A 15,545-nucleotide genomic window follows, 5' to 3' on the forward strand; every position below is an offset into this window, starting at 1 on the left:
CCAAAGGCTTGTGAACTCCTGGTGGACTGGGACTGTCTGTATGACTGATGTTCTGTGGCTGGAGGAGAACAAATGGATTTTCTATATTTGTAGCTGATCACAAAGCAGCATTCAGTTCTCTCAGTCACAGCAGATTGCTGCAGCTTGCTGCATCTCATCCGACTGTAAAGAAGAGCGAGCTGATGGGGAAGCTCAGCCATGTGTTTATGGGGGTAGGTTTTTTTGCATATGCTTTGTTTAAACATAAGCTGCTAGAGCCAAGTCTTTAATAACAGTGTTTGCAGTTTCTTATGATAACCATTGGGGGTTAGTTTCACCGATACAGCTTGAGCTATGTTTGGTTTGCTTATTTTGGCCAAAGGTGAAAGATCTGAGGTGTAAATAAAAGGAAATGCATATTCAGAAGTAACTTCTAGAACTTGCAGCTGTGCGCAGACTTTGATGGTGAATGTGTGTCTATAATCCATGACTAGCACAAAAGTGGCACAAAATGAATGTAGTTTTATAGTTTCTAAGAGTGGTAGTGCAACACCTGTCCAGTAGATGTCATCAGTGACTTCTCAATCTCTGTAGATCACCTGACTGACCTTGTGATGAGTTGAGGTGATATTTCTCCTTGCTGTAGATTTTGTTTGTGTCTTTTATTTCTTGTCTTTATGGCCCGTGACCTATAACTATTATTTTGGGCTTTGAGGGTATCACAGCAATACTTGGTAAAAGTTACTATACTTGATTTGAGTCTTTGAAACTTCTCAAAAAGACAGTTTGAATTGTGAAGTTTTAAACTATGTGTGGATGACATTGCACGTCCGATCCTCCCATCCCCCTCCTCTGTTTTCTCCTAGCGGAGGCAATCATTTCCCCCGATAGGTACCAACGCGTCGACCTGTCACTGCCTCTTTACGGTCCCCTCCACTGCTGGCAACCCCCTGCCAGTGACACACTATCATTTTCCCCTCCAGCAGTTTTCAATTTAGATTGTTAAAACCAGCATGTTCTTTATAGGCGCCGAGGAAGTAAATCTTAAAAGCTGCTGTGAAAGCACAGTGACAGTGTTTTCTGTAAAGCTTTTCAGTTTGACCCAGAGTCATGAGCCAGGCTGATCTGATAGGGGCTGACATCCCATTAGTCTTGCATAACCTCAATAACACCACACAATTTAATCTGGTTTTCTCGTTTTCTCTTGCTCAATTTGTCTTCAGCAATAACCTACACTTTTTCAAAGAAAACACGCAAAGTTGATCAGCGCGATGTCTCTGTAGCTGCCTCCCCCCCCCTGTGCAGTTAAAAAGGGCGTAGATGTAAACGCCATCAAACCTCAGCAGAGATGATAAGGTTTGATACCTGGTAGAATATTAATCAGCAACAGATACACTACAGTATTTACCATTTAAAATGAGAGAATGGTGTACAGCTGCTTTAAATAGTAAGAACGTGTGTGCAGAAAGAAGTGAGAATGCAGGAAAAATCAGCTAACTTGGTTAAATTTCAGGGCTGGGAACTACAGGTTTGCGAGACTTGTGTGTTATTATTAAGTACCTAGAAGCCTGAAAGCAGCTTGTTTTTTGTGGTATTACACTGACAATAGTCTGCAGCACTGCACTTAATTTTTACAAAGTAAGGAACTATTGTTGCTTCGGTGTTCATATCTTAAAATAGGATATGATTTGAATCCCGGGAGTTTGTGCTTTTAGACGACGTTTAGTCAAATTTTGAATTGGCCGATATTCAGATTTTGTGCAGAAATAAATCATGTTTGGAAGAAAAAAGCCCAAATTTATTAGACCCCCCCCCCCCCCACACACACACACACACACACACACACACTATTATTTATTTATGTGTTTTATTAAATAGATTACATACTTTAAAATCTACAAAAACACTTCTATATAACTCACTTTTTGGATTGATGAAATTCTTGAAATATCCTCCCCTGTGTTTGTCAGTGTTGTAGGTGTGTATGAAGTGATGACCAGAGGAGCTTTTTTTTTCCCTTTTACTGCCATAAAAAACTCTGAGGGAAGGGAGAATGAAAACACAGAACAATTATCCAACTTCCACTATAGGATATCTATTACCCGATAAGGCCGCCGCTCATTTATCTCCCTTAAACACCCCATGAGCTGTTGGCAGGCGGGCGAGCAGGGAGGTTGTAGTGTGAAGATCAGACACGGGGATGAGGTGGACGGAGCGCGATCGCCAGGATGGCTAAATGATCATTGGGACTGTTTTTATCTGCACATACCAGGAGAAATCCTCCATCACCACGACAGACAGGACTCACCTGGGGGATAGCTGTGAAATGGTTTCATCCATTTCAGCAAGCGTGTACACTGAGCAGAACTCATTTCATTGTTCATTGTGAGTTAAATATAACTCAGAAGTTTGGTTCTCTTGACCTAATTTCAATAATGAAATTAGGTCAAAAGAAACCTTTTTTGACAGATCTGTTAAGCACCTTAGAAAAACATACAACTGCAGAGTGTTAAGCAACCTCTTTGAGAAGCCTCTAAAGTGCTCAGGTGTATTTGTCCTGTTCCCTTTATTGTTCACACTGCATGTGGCTCCAGATAAATTTGATCTTACTTAAGTCAGATATGGGGTTAAAAAATTATACTAAAACTAGAAAGTTTGAAATAATTTCCTCCATGTATCCTTTCCCTGCTTTCGCAAATCGGTCTGTTCTGTAATGCCTCTGTAATGCACTATGTCCTTAAGCCTAGATAGAGATTTCCTTGCTATAGATTGCAAAGTTAAAGACACCAATCAGCATTAGCAAACCCATTGATTTGTCTGATAATGAGTCTTATATCCTGTCTCCACAGAGCCCAAAGGACTATCAGATCAATACTGCATTTAAAAACTTTTCCGTTGTCAGTGCTCATGAAAACATACATACAACTTTAAGGCTGCTTTCATTAATTGGTTACACATGAAAGCTTTGCTGATACTTCATAGATGACATGTTGTGATTTAATTAACGTGGTCCTGTTCAAAAATGTATATAAAATGGTAAAAAAAAAAAAAAAGTAATAAGCATGTGATCAAGAAAGAGCGAGTAAGACAGAAAGAAACAAATAGAAAAAAATTGCTAAAGTTAATCATTTTGCAGCTGAAAAAACGTTCTGATCAGTCACTGAAGTGTGTGCAAACTGGCCACATACAATCATCCCAGTCACTATAAAGCCGTTTGCCTGGTGGTCCTCCTTGGGTCCTCGTACTCTGGGGCCTCTGGATGTCTGGGGCCTGGATCTCCTCCATACCTGCTTCATGCTCTGGGGGACGGGGCTATGGCTCCTCACACTCCCTAGCAGATCATTACATGGAGAAACCTTTTGAATACAAGTGTGCTGATGCACACAGGTGTGCACACTGGTGTACACAGACACAAACTACACCTTTCTTGGCTGCTACCTCAAAGCACATTGTGCGCTGTCGATCTTGTGTGCTGCACAATAACGTGTAATATTTAGTATCTACTGTTATCTACTGTTAGCTAGTTTATTGTGATGGTGTTGTACTTTTTTGTTTGCTTTCTCTTCTGTTTTTTCTTATCTCCATACAGGTGATCCAGGTGTTTTGTTTGTTTTTCTTTTTTTTCTTCCCCCTTCTCACCATCTCTTCTCCCCTCTGTTTTTCTTTCTCTCCCGCTCTTTCGTTCATTCTTCCTCCCTTTCCTGTCCCCCAGTCATGTCTGTCCCGTCTGTAACAACTGAAAATCAAATCAAATAAATACTTAATTATAATAAAGGTCAATCAAATGGACCGATATGGCATGGTCATGATGATCCAATTGGTAAAATAAATCTGCTTCGCATCTTTCTTGGCCTTCAGACAACAATTCTCATGGCTAAAGATCCAAATGGGACAGGCAAAAAAAAAAAAAAGCTGTTTTCCAATATCCGTCGTAGTGGAAGCAAGAGGGGAAGCTCCTATCTGAACATCTTTGCTTGTGGGAGATAAAACAAATAAATTTGTCTTGATCACTAAGCACATAGGAGTTCTGCTGCATAGAGTGCTGAGGAGTGCTGAGGTATTATATGTGTAGTTTTAAGATGTTTACTATTTTATTTTATATTAGCCTCAAGTGGAAAACTTCCCCACATGCAGTCTTGTTCAATTAGACTATCAACTAGCTTTTCCCTTCTTCCCCAAGAAAAGAGCATCTAGTAAATCATAAAATAAAATGACTCACACTAACTTATCAGCAAAGTATAAACTCTCTTTTATGAAACTACCTACATGCTGAAACCTGGATGGACGCATGAAACAGCACACAAGGTAACCTTATGGTAACCTTGTGGTTATGAGTTCTATTCAAATTATATTGCTTTTCACATTTACTTCTGTAACCCAGGAAATAAAGCCACAGGACATAAATTATGGAAAGACCATAAAGGGATTTTTTTTTCTCTGACTAGTTAATAAATAAGAGAGGAGCATTAAAGTTGCTTGAGATATAACAGAGCACATGCTTCCAATAATCTCACCAAAGCTACGAGCACTTCAAACTAATTTTCTTCCCTTTTTGGTCTAATAAGAACAAATCAAATTCAGTGGAACTCAACAATTCACTCTAACTAAAGCAGAAAATTTGTGCTTTTTCTGTTTATAAAGAATCATTTCTCAGCAAGCCAAAAAAAAAACAAAAACAAGATTAACTCTCAGCTTACTTTTATCAAAGATAAAAATCTATAAATAAATAAGAGGATAGAAAGCAGTAGTGATGGTGGAGCTCTCGGTTTAACAGCAGTTTAACAAAGAACAGCATTTTTAGTAAATGCTTATCTTTTTGGGATTAAAATGATTAAGCACTTTCCCCCTCAGGTACAATCACATTGCATTCACATTACATGTAAGTATGTTACGCCTCACAACTTCAGTTTTCAGCCAGGCTAGGCTCAGAGGTCCTTTGAGCAAATGGCACCACGTTCACAATCTTATTTTATGAAGTGCTAAACGGCACACTGTGATTGGGTTTCCTATAATGCAATAAACAAAAATACTGGAGAAAATAAGAATTTGGAAATAATGTTGGCACTAAAATACAAAATAAATTGTATATTTTTGAAGACTTATGACAACCAGCACAAACAAAGACGCGCACATCATGAGGAAATATCCTGGGATATTTCATTTTCTTCTGCTTGCCTAGTGTCTCACAGGGCAGAGAGACAACCATTCACACCTACGGCCAACTGTTCAAACCCAGGACCTTCTTGCTATGAGGTGACAGTGCTACTGCAACTTCTCCACCAGTGTCCCATCATTTTTGGAGGTCTAAGCTGTTTTATTGGGTAAGTGAAAACAAGATTCTAGCGGTGCTATAAGACTCACCAGGAACCAGGATATAATGCACATTTCATGGCAGTCCATTTCACATTAGTAGTTAGCAACCTCATTATGGACTAAAATTAAAAGACAAAGATCACCAAATTCACTATTCATCCTCCGGGGATCATGTTTTAAAGTTTTTATTCAATAGTTTTTAAGGTTTTCTGGATTTCTTCAGTTGTTGCATGAATTTGGGAGGTCAACAAAAATGATTTCTTTGTCTTGTAATCAGTATTTGAAGCTGCGCTGTTTTAATATAGTATTGTTTTACTGCTGCTGCCCAAAGCCAACATCACAAGCACGTGCCCCCAATGACTCTCCACTCAGTTCAATCAGTCATTTATGCCCTGTCATTATTTATTTTATTTTTTCCGACGCGGCAGCTGAAAGGGCACCGAAAGAGTGGAGGCTCAGGTGAGTGCAGGTCTTATCTATACCCTCCAGCTGTGTCCCAGTTCCCCATCACTGCCTCTGGTAACAGGAATTTAGTTCAGAGTTTAAAATTAGTCCGGGCATCTATCATTTCCCACAGGCTGAATAGGTTGGTATAGGTGCCCTGGCACAGGTAATCTGTCTCCACACATCAGTCTGTCCCGCCTCACAGCGCCATCACTCAAACACGGTGCCTTGTCACTGACGACAGAGCCAGTGCCTGCGGAGAAGTGAAATATTGCTGTAGGATACATAAGCAAACATTCAGGCAATTGCTTCAATGCATGTTCTGTGGCGAGCGTCAAAAGAAAAGAGGAAGCATCACTTTGTATCCAATGAAATGGAACTGAAAAGACGCTATGAATTAGTTATCACTGTTTAAGATATCCCCATGACCCTGATCTGGATATGCATTCAGGAAAATGGACAGATGATTGTTTAATAAGTACAATTAAGAACTAATCGAAAATATCTGATTGTGTTACATATTTTACAGCTTAACACCCAAAATGTACATGCAAATTTTACAAAAGAATTACGAAAAAGGAAAAAATTCCTTAAGAGTGGCTTCTTACTGAGGCCAAAGCTGCAAGAACAGAGCTGACATCACTATAAATCTAACCCTATTTAAGAGCTGGAGTGTCTGAACACTGGAAAGGAGCTACAACAGATCAGCTGGAGGGCACAAAGCAGCTGCGCTAACACAAGACAGCCTATCTCTCACCTGCTGTGGACTGACTGGGTTAATATAGCGTGACATTACACACGCACCTCATTTTGTTGTACCAGGACAGACTGGAATAACACAGCTGAGGTCCAACATTTGTAAACATTGCTTTTTTTTTTTTTTTAGATTTCTTCTCTTTTAAAGATTTTTTTTTTAACATTGAACTTCATTCCGTCTGCATGTTTCCAATTACTCCATGCTTCTTGCTGTGGCTGTGAAACCTTGACTTTCACTTGCTTACCTGTTACAGCAGATTATTGCTGTAAATATTTCCCCTTTTGTCAGATATATCCTGTTTTTGAGGGGGTTTTGTCTGTTTACGCTGATGGGACAAGAGTCATCTTTAGAAAATGTTGCCGGAGGTGTGACGCCAAAACAGTCGGGATTCTCCGATTAGATGATTCGAAACAGAATCAAATGCAGTGGCTGAAGAATGTCAATCTAGCAAATGTGGATTTGCATCCACGTCCTTAATTCAGTCCTGCACTCAGGATTGAGTCAAATTCAGTCCACATTCCCACACTTACACATTGTCCCCCCCATTACCACCTGACAGAGACACTAAGTGATCTGACCCGTGCTCACTCCACATGCAGCGCACAGCTTATTGGTGTTTCCAGTCGCGGCTGCTGATATTCACCAGCACTGGCAGAGGTGTTAGGGTTTGTGGAAGGTGTAATGTTTATCGATCGTGGTGCAGGACTTGGGTTAAGGGTCCGGTCAGTCTTGGCTATCACTCCGGAGGATTTCTTCCAATGCTGTCTAAGAGCTTGCACCCCCCACCCACCCACCCACTTTTAATCAATAGCTCATTAGTGTGTTTCTTCACACAGCAGTAAGGGCAAAGAAAACAAAGGTCATCTTCTATGATAGATCTGACTCCTAATGAAATTTGCTTCATTTTGAATGAGATCTTGTGCTCTCGGGTCTGTTGTGTGTTGTCTGAATATAAAAGCTCATACATGCCTTGTAAGATTTCTAAATAATTAGTCTTCACACCCAGTTAGCAGTTCAAAAAAAAGTTCAGACTTGTAATGTTCATAAGCATGCATTCACACACAAAGGTCTATTAACAATCACTTACATCAAGCAGCTTTTTTTATTACTCTAATAAAATATATGACTGCCTTATACCAGGGAATTTGCTAATGCTGTAAACAGTGGCTGATCTTTATACTCTCATCACTGGTTGACCTTTGTGTCAAATAATTTTATATAGGTGCGTGAATGTTTTTTAAGTGGCTTAATAGTGTAGTTGTTCGCAAATTCACCTAACAAGAAAAACGTCCCAGCTGAATCCTGGGAGAAGACACAAATCCATCAGGGTTGCATCAGGAAGAGCAAAGGGAGAAGCTAAAAGTAGCATCGTCTATGTTTTTCAAAAGTATTACTTATAAACACAATTGATGCCATGTTACAAATCAGCTTTAACTGCTATAATCCAAAGGCAGCAGGTTCAGCGGGTTCTTGTAAACAAACATATTTATTCTCAGATTTGTTAAATTAATGAAGACTAAACTTCTAAACTGAAGATTTATCAAACCCAGAGTGTAACAAAAATGAAAAAAAAAGTAGGAACTTATTGTAATACTGAACAAATCCTGTTTAAAATCAATATATTAATATTTAACAATGTGAGTTTTTAAATATGAATTTGTTCACCTAGCACTAAATATGTTTTAAAATGGCGTTTATTATCAGATAATTGTGTTTTACTACAAATATGTCGTAGTAAGTACTGCATAGACAATTCTTTTTCCCCCCGTGTCTTTTGATTTATTCTCTACTGCAGCCACACTTGTCTGAGGCCGCAGGTGTTAGCGCCACGCGTACTTGTAGACACCATAGTTCTAATTCAAGCATTCGTCATCATTTTAATTCTTCTGCTATTGTTCAAGATCACTATTATTATCCTGATTATCTATATATGTATAAAAAAGAATAGCCTAGTTAATTAGAGGGGATGGTGCATTTTTTTTTTTTCATCTGTGCTCCTGCAAGGTTGTCTCTCCTTGAAAACGGGGGCACAGTACCTGTTTTCTGTCCCATCCCTGCTGACACAGAGAAATTGTTACGTGTGAAACAATAAGACCACTGATCCTTTTCAAGGACAAGCTGCTCATAGACTCTACAGTCTCTCCAGGGAGGTTAATGACCGGTGCCTTTCCATCCTTGCGCCTCTTGTGTTTTCATGCTCAACATTACAGGAGTAGCTGTTCTCATTTGCCAATGAATGTTCATTGAGGCTGTCTTAATTGCCCAAATAGACATATACTGGATAATAACAGTGCTGCACAGCAGGAAACACCGTGCCACTGAAAAGCAGGTATGCAAGCTGTGCAAGTATTAACGTGTTTCAGCCAAAACTGTTGGTTTGTCCTGGGGATAAATGTAGCATTTATAATTGTAGGAAGTGTGATTTCCTTCTGGCCACCTCAGGGTGAAAAGACAACTCCCTCACAACTGTTTCAGCTGTGATGTAACTGGTTTAACGTGAAAACACGAGTGAATACAGCAATTGGCGTGTGTCTGGAACAATTATGTTGAGTCGATCTGACGTTAATTCCTCTGGGATTAAAGTCAATAAATTGTACGATCACTGCCAGAGGTTTTGTGCTCCAGGTGAAGCTAATAAAAGGGATTTTTCTTGTTAACCTGCCAATGTAGACTTAAATGCGGGAGGCACATTTAAAAATACACCTTTGAGTGTGCAGAAAATAGCACACTTAAAAATAACTCGGCCTGTTTTGTTGTTGGTTTTTGAGCTCACACAATATGAAGGTCAAGGCGTAAAATCCTGCAAGCAGTTGTTCTGCAACATGTGTTGAATATAAATACTGTATGTTGACACAGTGTTTGGATTTTGTGGTGAATGTAGGGTAGACTGTAGTACTTGTGTTTCTTCTTCCCTACTCTTTTGTCCACCTCTTTGTGGAGAGTGTTATTGTTCTAATCTGAAGCATTGAGGCATGTTGGTTTCACAAACTAATATTTTAGAGAAAAAGCCTGCGGTCTATTGTTAAGTCATTCACAATATGAAAAACAGAGACGTAGATTTGCGGCATTACTTATTTCTTACCATCATAGAAATGCCATTGTTTGCCTAACCCTTTGCTTTGGAGCCTTCCACTTCCTATTTTCTATGTTTGTGTCATATGGTTGCAGATGCAGTAAATTCCCAACTGAAACCTCCCACGCTACGTTTCTGTTATCTCTACTGCTCATGTTACACAGATATTCTCTTTTGCTGACACAGCAGTCTGTCAAAGTGATTGTTGGATTAAAAAGGTCAGATTTTTTGTCCTTTTTACAGCTGTTGTGTGATCACTCTGAGCGATAACGTAATAAACCTCTGAAACATGAATTATGACTTTGATATTTGGAGAATGCTACCTGGTTGAGTTCAAAGTCTAAAACTGTGGCAGCACTGCCCCCATGTGAAATCTCAGCAAAGAAATCTTCCTGTTTAAAAAACCAAAAAAAAAACTTCCTCAGCTTGAAGTAGTCAGGAATAATTTCATTTACAACAACAATAACAAGAGTAAGAGACAACCTTTTTTTTTAATCTCAGATTTATTTCATTTGGATTTATTCGATGTTGTTTGCAGCAACACTCAGTCGTGTCGCTTTACAAAATAAATCTGGTTTCAAAGTAGTTTTAGTCTGAAAGCAAAACCAAGCAGGGAAAAAATGAACAGAACAGTAAAAAACCAACAAAAAAACCAACAAAAAAAAGAGCGAGACAATAACCAATCAGTTCAAAGTTTAACTGTAAACATGTAAAGACACAAATTTCAAACTCCTGTATTTTTTCCAGTGATCAGATCTGGTCAGTGACTTGCTCTTCTTCCTGACACGATTTTAAAGGTCTTTCCTTGCCTAGTTTTTAGCACTCCATTTTTTATTTATTTATTTTTCACAGGAAGTCAGTGCAGAAAGAAACGAAATGATCCCTCGCTAACTGACCTGGGCCTTGTGTGTTAAAGGCTAAGAATCCCTTCAGAAACTCCTGCTACAATGTTGTTGAACAGAACAAAGTCAAGAGTTTCCGTGTTAGGAATCACAGATTTTGGGAGCATATTCAGCACTCTGGTTGAACATGTTTAACAGCATTGAATAGCACCATGAAAAAGCTAGAGATTTAGAGTAAGTTCAAGAGTTTCTGAAGGGAAAGGGGGACGGCTCTCCTTTTTTGAAAGACTTCAGAAGTATCTTCTGCTGCTGACAGATGACACTGTAGACTTGGTGATGGCACCACCGCTACTATAACCACCGTAGGAATTGGACAGTCCTGGAGAAGAAAGCAAAGCATGAATGTAAAGTGATGATCCATCCTCTCTATGTCATCTATTAGCTTACGTTTTATACATGATTTTTTTTTTTTTATAAAAAAACTTACCACCACTGCTCTGCTGCACATGGATGGTTGCACTGGCGCCTCCGCTGGCCAGTCTAATGGTTTAATAATAGAGAGTTAGTGTTTAATTTAGATATGAGTCTAATGCATGGGCCATGAAACTAAACAATTCAGTTTATCTCACCTGGATTCCTCTCCTTCCAGCAGTTTCCTGTAGGTGGCGATTTCAATATCCAGGGCGAGCTTGACGTTCATGAGCTCCTGGTATTCGCGCACCTGGCGGGCCATGTCCTGCTTGGCTTTCTGCAGAGCCTCCTCCAGGTCCCTGATGCGGAGCTTGGCGTCTTTCACTGCCAGCTCACCGCGCTCCTCGGCTTCTGCAATCTGAGCCTCGAGGTTGGCCCTCTGTGGAGAATCATGTCACGCATTCTTTAATAGTTGCCAATCTTTTTACACTATAAGGTGTACTCAGAGTAAAAGGCCTTGAAATGTACCTGTCCCTTGACAGCATCGATCTCATTCTGAAGACGGGCAATCATACGGTTCAGCTCAGCGATGTCAGCCTTGGTTGTGCGCAAGTCATCACCATACTGTCCAGCAGAGGTCTGCATTTCCTCATACTATTATGAAAAAAATACAAGGTGCATCAGAAACATAATCCAGAGAGTAGACCTTTTGTAGTGTGTATTAAAAGCAGAGAGGGGATGAGCATCAGCTTTGCTCCCTCACCTTCTGTTTGTACCAGCTCTCAGCTTCAGCCCTGCTGCGGTTAGCAATGTCCTCATACTGAGCACGCACTTCAGCCACAATAGCATCCATGTCAAGGTTGCGACTGTTGTCCATCTCCACAATGACAGAGGTGTCCTTGATCTGGCTCTGCAGCTCACGAAGCTCCTACAGAACAAATTGTTTATGGAAAACAGTTAAGTTAAAAACAATTATTAGGGTGCAAAAAGAGAAATCACAATAAGTTGGTTAAATTAGACATTAGAAACTACATACAGCCTCATAGATAGCCCTGAGGAAGTTGATTTCATCCTGAAGAGCATCCACCTTGGCCTCCAGCTCCACCTTGTTCATGTAGGCAGCATCAACATCCTGGAAATGATGTCACATACAAACAAAAAATGGTCACTTTTACCACATCAAAAGTCACACATTTTTTAAAAAACTTAAAGGGTCATCTTGACATTTTCCCACCTTCTTCAGGAGCACAAACTCATTCTCTGCTGCTGCACGCTTGTTGATTTCATCCTCGTACCTGTTGGAACACAATGCAATACATCAGCACCTCTCCGTTTTTTATGTCTGCTCTTTAGAGGAGGTGCTGGTCGGTATATGTGTCATGTAAACACTTACTTATTCTTGAAGTCTTCAACCAGGCCCTGCATGTTCCTCAGCTCTGACTCCAGCTTGACCTTCTCATTACCCAGCCCATCGAGCTGCCTGCGGAGGTTGGCAATGTAAGCCTCAAACATGCCGTCGATGTTGGAGCGGGTGGTGGTCTGTTGCTGCAGGAGGCTCCATTTGGTCTCCAGCATCTTGTTCTGCTGCTCCAGAAAACGCACCTGGAAAACAGCACAAAATTTAAGACAAAAGATCAGATGCTGATCATTTTCATGTGTTTTTAACGTTGAATCATATATGAATGTGGCTTGAGGTCTGTTTGGTGGTTTGGTTCTTTTAATTTTTAAAGAAGGGTATAATGTGCAGCACTTTTGTTATCAGATATAAAGATTGCACAACTTTACTGAGTGAGCAGCTAGACATCTATTTGACTTGCCACGCCCCAGTCACAACAGCTGTGACTCGTGAAGGCAGTTCTTCAAATGTACACTAAAAGTGTTAAAGTAAACTTTTAGGCCTTTTTATTTTGGAACGCGTATCATTTTATCTTTTCTTTTCTTTAAATAATGCAGAATATTCCATGCAGATGTTTCGCCAACGTCTACGTGGCCTTGAGGATTTCTCTTATTGGGTCTGCAATTTGGCTATGAGTCATCCTACGTGCATTGTTGAAAGCCACACTGGCTCTCCAGCCATAAAAACTGGGTGTGGCAGTTAAACCACAGAAGACAAAGAATTGCAGCACTTGTTGTTTTGTGTGTCCGAGTGTCAAGGTATACCATTTACAGTTTCACACGAAGAAACCCATGACCCATAGTTCCCATCAGTGCAGACAGTATGACTGTAACATCTATATGAAGTAAAGGCTGATTTGCAGCTCTGTCCTCATGTTGCCTATAACAACCAGGTGATAAGTGCAATGTGCAAATTGCAGACTTTGGACTATGCAGACAGAGTGCAGATAATTCCCTGTTCCCTGTGCTCGTCTGCCAAGTGAGGAATAGGCGAGTCGTTGCATTGTAATCGCCACCCATGTTTAGACAGTGGATAGATAGGCTTGGACGGGGCTATAAGCCAGCTGTTATTCAGAGCAGATTTTAAATGGAGCTGCTAGTTTAAAATCAACTCTGTCATGACCTCTGACAGAATTGAGGTTTTCAAATGCTTCTCTAATCGCAAAGGCTGTAAGACACTGGTGAATACACCACCCAGATAAGAGTCACAACTGCCTTTCTTTGTCAGTTCTGCTAATGTCAAGAGCATATTTGCATTTTGAGTGTGGTACTCGTCTGAAAACAGATTGCCATTAGTGTGCTAGACAATTCACTTACTTTTAACTTTCTAATTCTTTTTGTTTTCATTCACATATCCAAGATGAAAACTTTGAACTATTCACGTGTAGCAGAAGCAAGAGATAAATCTGGCCCAAGAGGCATGCAAGTTCTCTGTACCACAATAATGAGGCCTGCAGTAAATTGTACATAGAACAGGCAGTCAGACAGAGAGATCAGAGGAACAAACCTTGTCAATGAAGGAGGCGAAGCGGTTGTTCAGGGTCTTGATCTGCTCCTTCTCCTGGGTGCGGACAGCCTGGATGGTGGGGTCGATCTCCAGGTTCAGAGGAGCCAGCAGGCTCTGGTTGACTTGGACAGCAGTGATTGGTTGTCCAAGTAGTGGTTGGCTAGAAAGGCCATAACTGCTTGATGCACTTATGCTAGGAGTAAAACCCGAACCAACACCACCATATGTGGTTCTCTTGATGGAGTAGGAGCTTGAGGTGGGAACCGACCTCCTGCTGCTGCTGCTGTAGCTCACTACTGATGCTGCCTTCCTGGGTTGATACATTTTCAACTTGTTGAGCAGAAGCAAACTGACGCTGAGAAGTCTTCAAAAGGAGAGCCAAGTCCCTCTGAGTGTCTGACAGCACACTCTCGCTGCTTTTATGGCTGTACAAGCTGGTGGGAGGATCTTCACCTGCCCTCTGAGTTTGGCTTTCAAGCCTTCCCTCCACCTCAGCTTACACGCTTCTTGCTCTCAATGACAGGAGTGGCCAGTCTTGTAAAACAGGTAGGGAGGGATTGTCAGGGAGATAAGCCTGGACACACCCTGCAACAGGACAAGGGAGAAGGAGCAAACAAGTAACGCAGAGCCGAGTGAAGTGGAATAAAAAAAAACAACAAAGAAAACCTTTTATGGATTCTCTATGTTTATTATTGCATCCACTGAAGCAAAAGATAAAAATTAGAATCACAGTCAAAATATATCACAAAATACATAAACTTATACACTACCAACACACAAGTAGTCTTGATATGTACATTCTTTCATATAAACTAGCTTTCTCCTCTCTTATCAAAGCATGCACATACTGTATATTCCAACCACTGACAAACAAATCACCAAAGTAATACTAAGCTTTACTCAAATTATGACTCTTTGTCTCATTAGTGCATTCATTATGTACTGTCTATTTAGCAGATGCAATCAGGTTAATATATTTAAGTGTGACATGTGTCATGCTGCACATACCATACTTTTCCTTTGCTAAATTTATATGGCAATATCTTACATACCATAACAGTTACTGATTAGTTCTTAGTAACACCTTAACATAAAGCACTGGATCAGACCATACAATGGTCCAAAAGTTGTAAAAAACAAAACAAAAAAACCCATCATTATATATTAATTAGATGAAGCTGGCTCCACCCTAACTACTGTTTAAGTTGTGTAAGCTTTTCACTGACATCATAACAAAATGCATCAATAAATAACCAAAATTTGGATGGTGCTTGTACGGTCGTATGTGCTATTTTATCACTAGTATTCACTTCGTTTGTATTGTCCTCTCTGATCAAAACTACGATTAAATCATTCGAAGTCAAGATCAGTTTTAGGAAGCACAAGAAAGTGACTAAAATTCTCATGAACAATGAAATCTTTTCAGCAGTAATGACATTCATGAAACACTTATTAGAGAGTATAGGCCAGAATATGTAGCTGAGATGTGCACCCGCGGTTTGACTACTGTCCCTGGCATCAAGGTAGCATTGGAAGCATTGCCAAACAAATCATTTCCCAACCAATCATCCGAACAGCATTATAAGAACCTGATATTTAGCAAGTTTGTATTTCCATATTCACCTAATTATAACAGGCTAAATTCATGAGCAGTTGAATGTACCAGTGCCCATTCTAGTATAACAGATCTACCACCGCAGCCATACATGGTCTGGTACGTGGAGTCGAATAATATTACCATCTATGATTGCCATTTGTAAAGACATTTGTCATGATTCAAAACAAATGGCCCAGCCTAGTGTTGCTAGTTTTCTAGAGAGAAAT

The 15,545-nt window shown here is 40.1% G+C and overlaps 1 protein-coding gene and 1 long non-coding RNA gene across 2 annotated transcripts in view; one reads left to right on the plus strand and one right to left on the minus strand.

Moving 5' to 3' along the window:
* Positions 1 to 15,545, plus strand: part of LOC146709213 (uncharacterized) — a 68,509-nt gene that overhangs the window by 25,102 nt on the left and 27,862 nt on the right. The gene's annotated exons all lie outside the window — the stretch shown is intronic.
* On the minus strand, positions 10,039 to 14,126 carry LOC146709214 (keratin, type II cytoskeletal 8-like). Its single transcript, XM_085456221.1, has 9 exons — positions 13,722 to 14,126; positions 12,213 to 12,421; positions 12,054 to 12,114; positions 11,856 to 11,951; positions 11,583 to 11,747; positions 11,348 to 11,473; positions 11,038 to 11,258; positions 10,896 to 10,948; positions 10,039 to 10,787 (listed from the first exon to the last, which is right to left on the minus strand). Exons 1-9 carry the CDS (start codon positions 14,043 to 14,045, stop codon positions 10,699 to 10,701), a joined length of 1,344 nt encoding a protein of 447 aa, XP_085312347.1. The 5' UTR covers positions 14,046 to 14,126; the 3' UTR covers positions 10,039 to 10,698.

This window comes from Copadichromis virginalis, linkage group LG5 (assembly GCF_057382275.1).
Source record: "Copadichromis virginalis isolate Kocher_CV1m ecotype Utaka linkage group LG5, C_Virginalis_male_GT1.1, whole genome shotgun sequence".
Lineage (NCBI taxonomy): Eukaryota > Metazoa > Chordata > Actinopteri > Cichliformes > Cichlidae > Copadichromis > Copadichromis virginalis.

Bases quoted from the DNA above. Each gene is read 5' to 3' on its own strand.
- LOC146709214 (XM_085456221.1), bottom strand. From the start codon at position 14,045: ATGTATCAACCCAGGAAGGCAGCATCAGTAGTGAGCTACAGCAGCAGC. The intron at 12,422-13,721 runs GTTTGTTCCTCT...GCTGTTTTCCAG, and splicing joins TCGCCTCCTTCATTGACAAG to GTGCGTTTTCTGGAGCAGCA. The intron at 10,949-11,037 runs GTGAGATAAACT...TTAAACCATTAG, and splicing joins CTGGAAGGAGAGGAATCCAG to ACTGGCCAGCGGAGGCGCCA.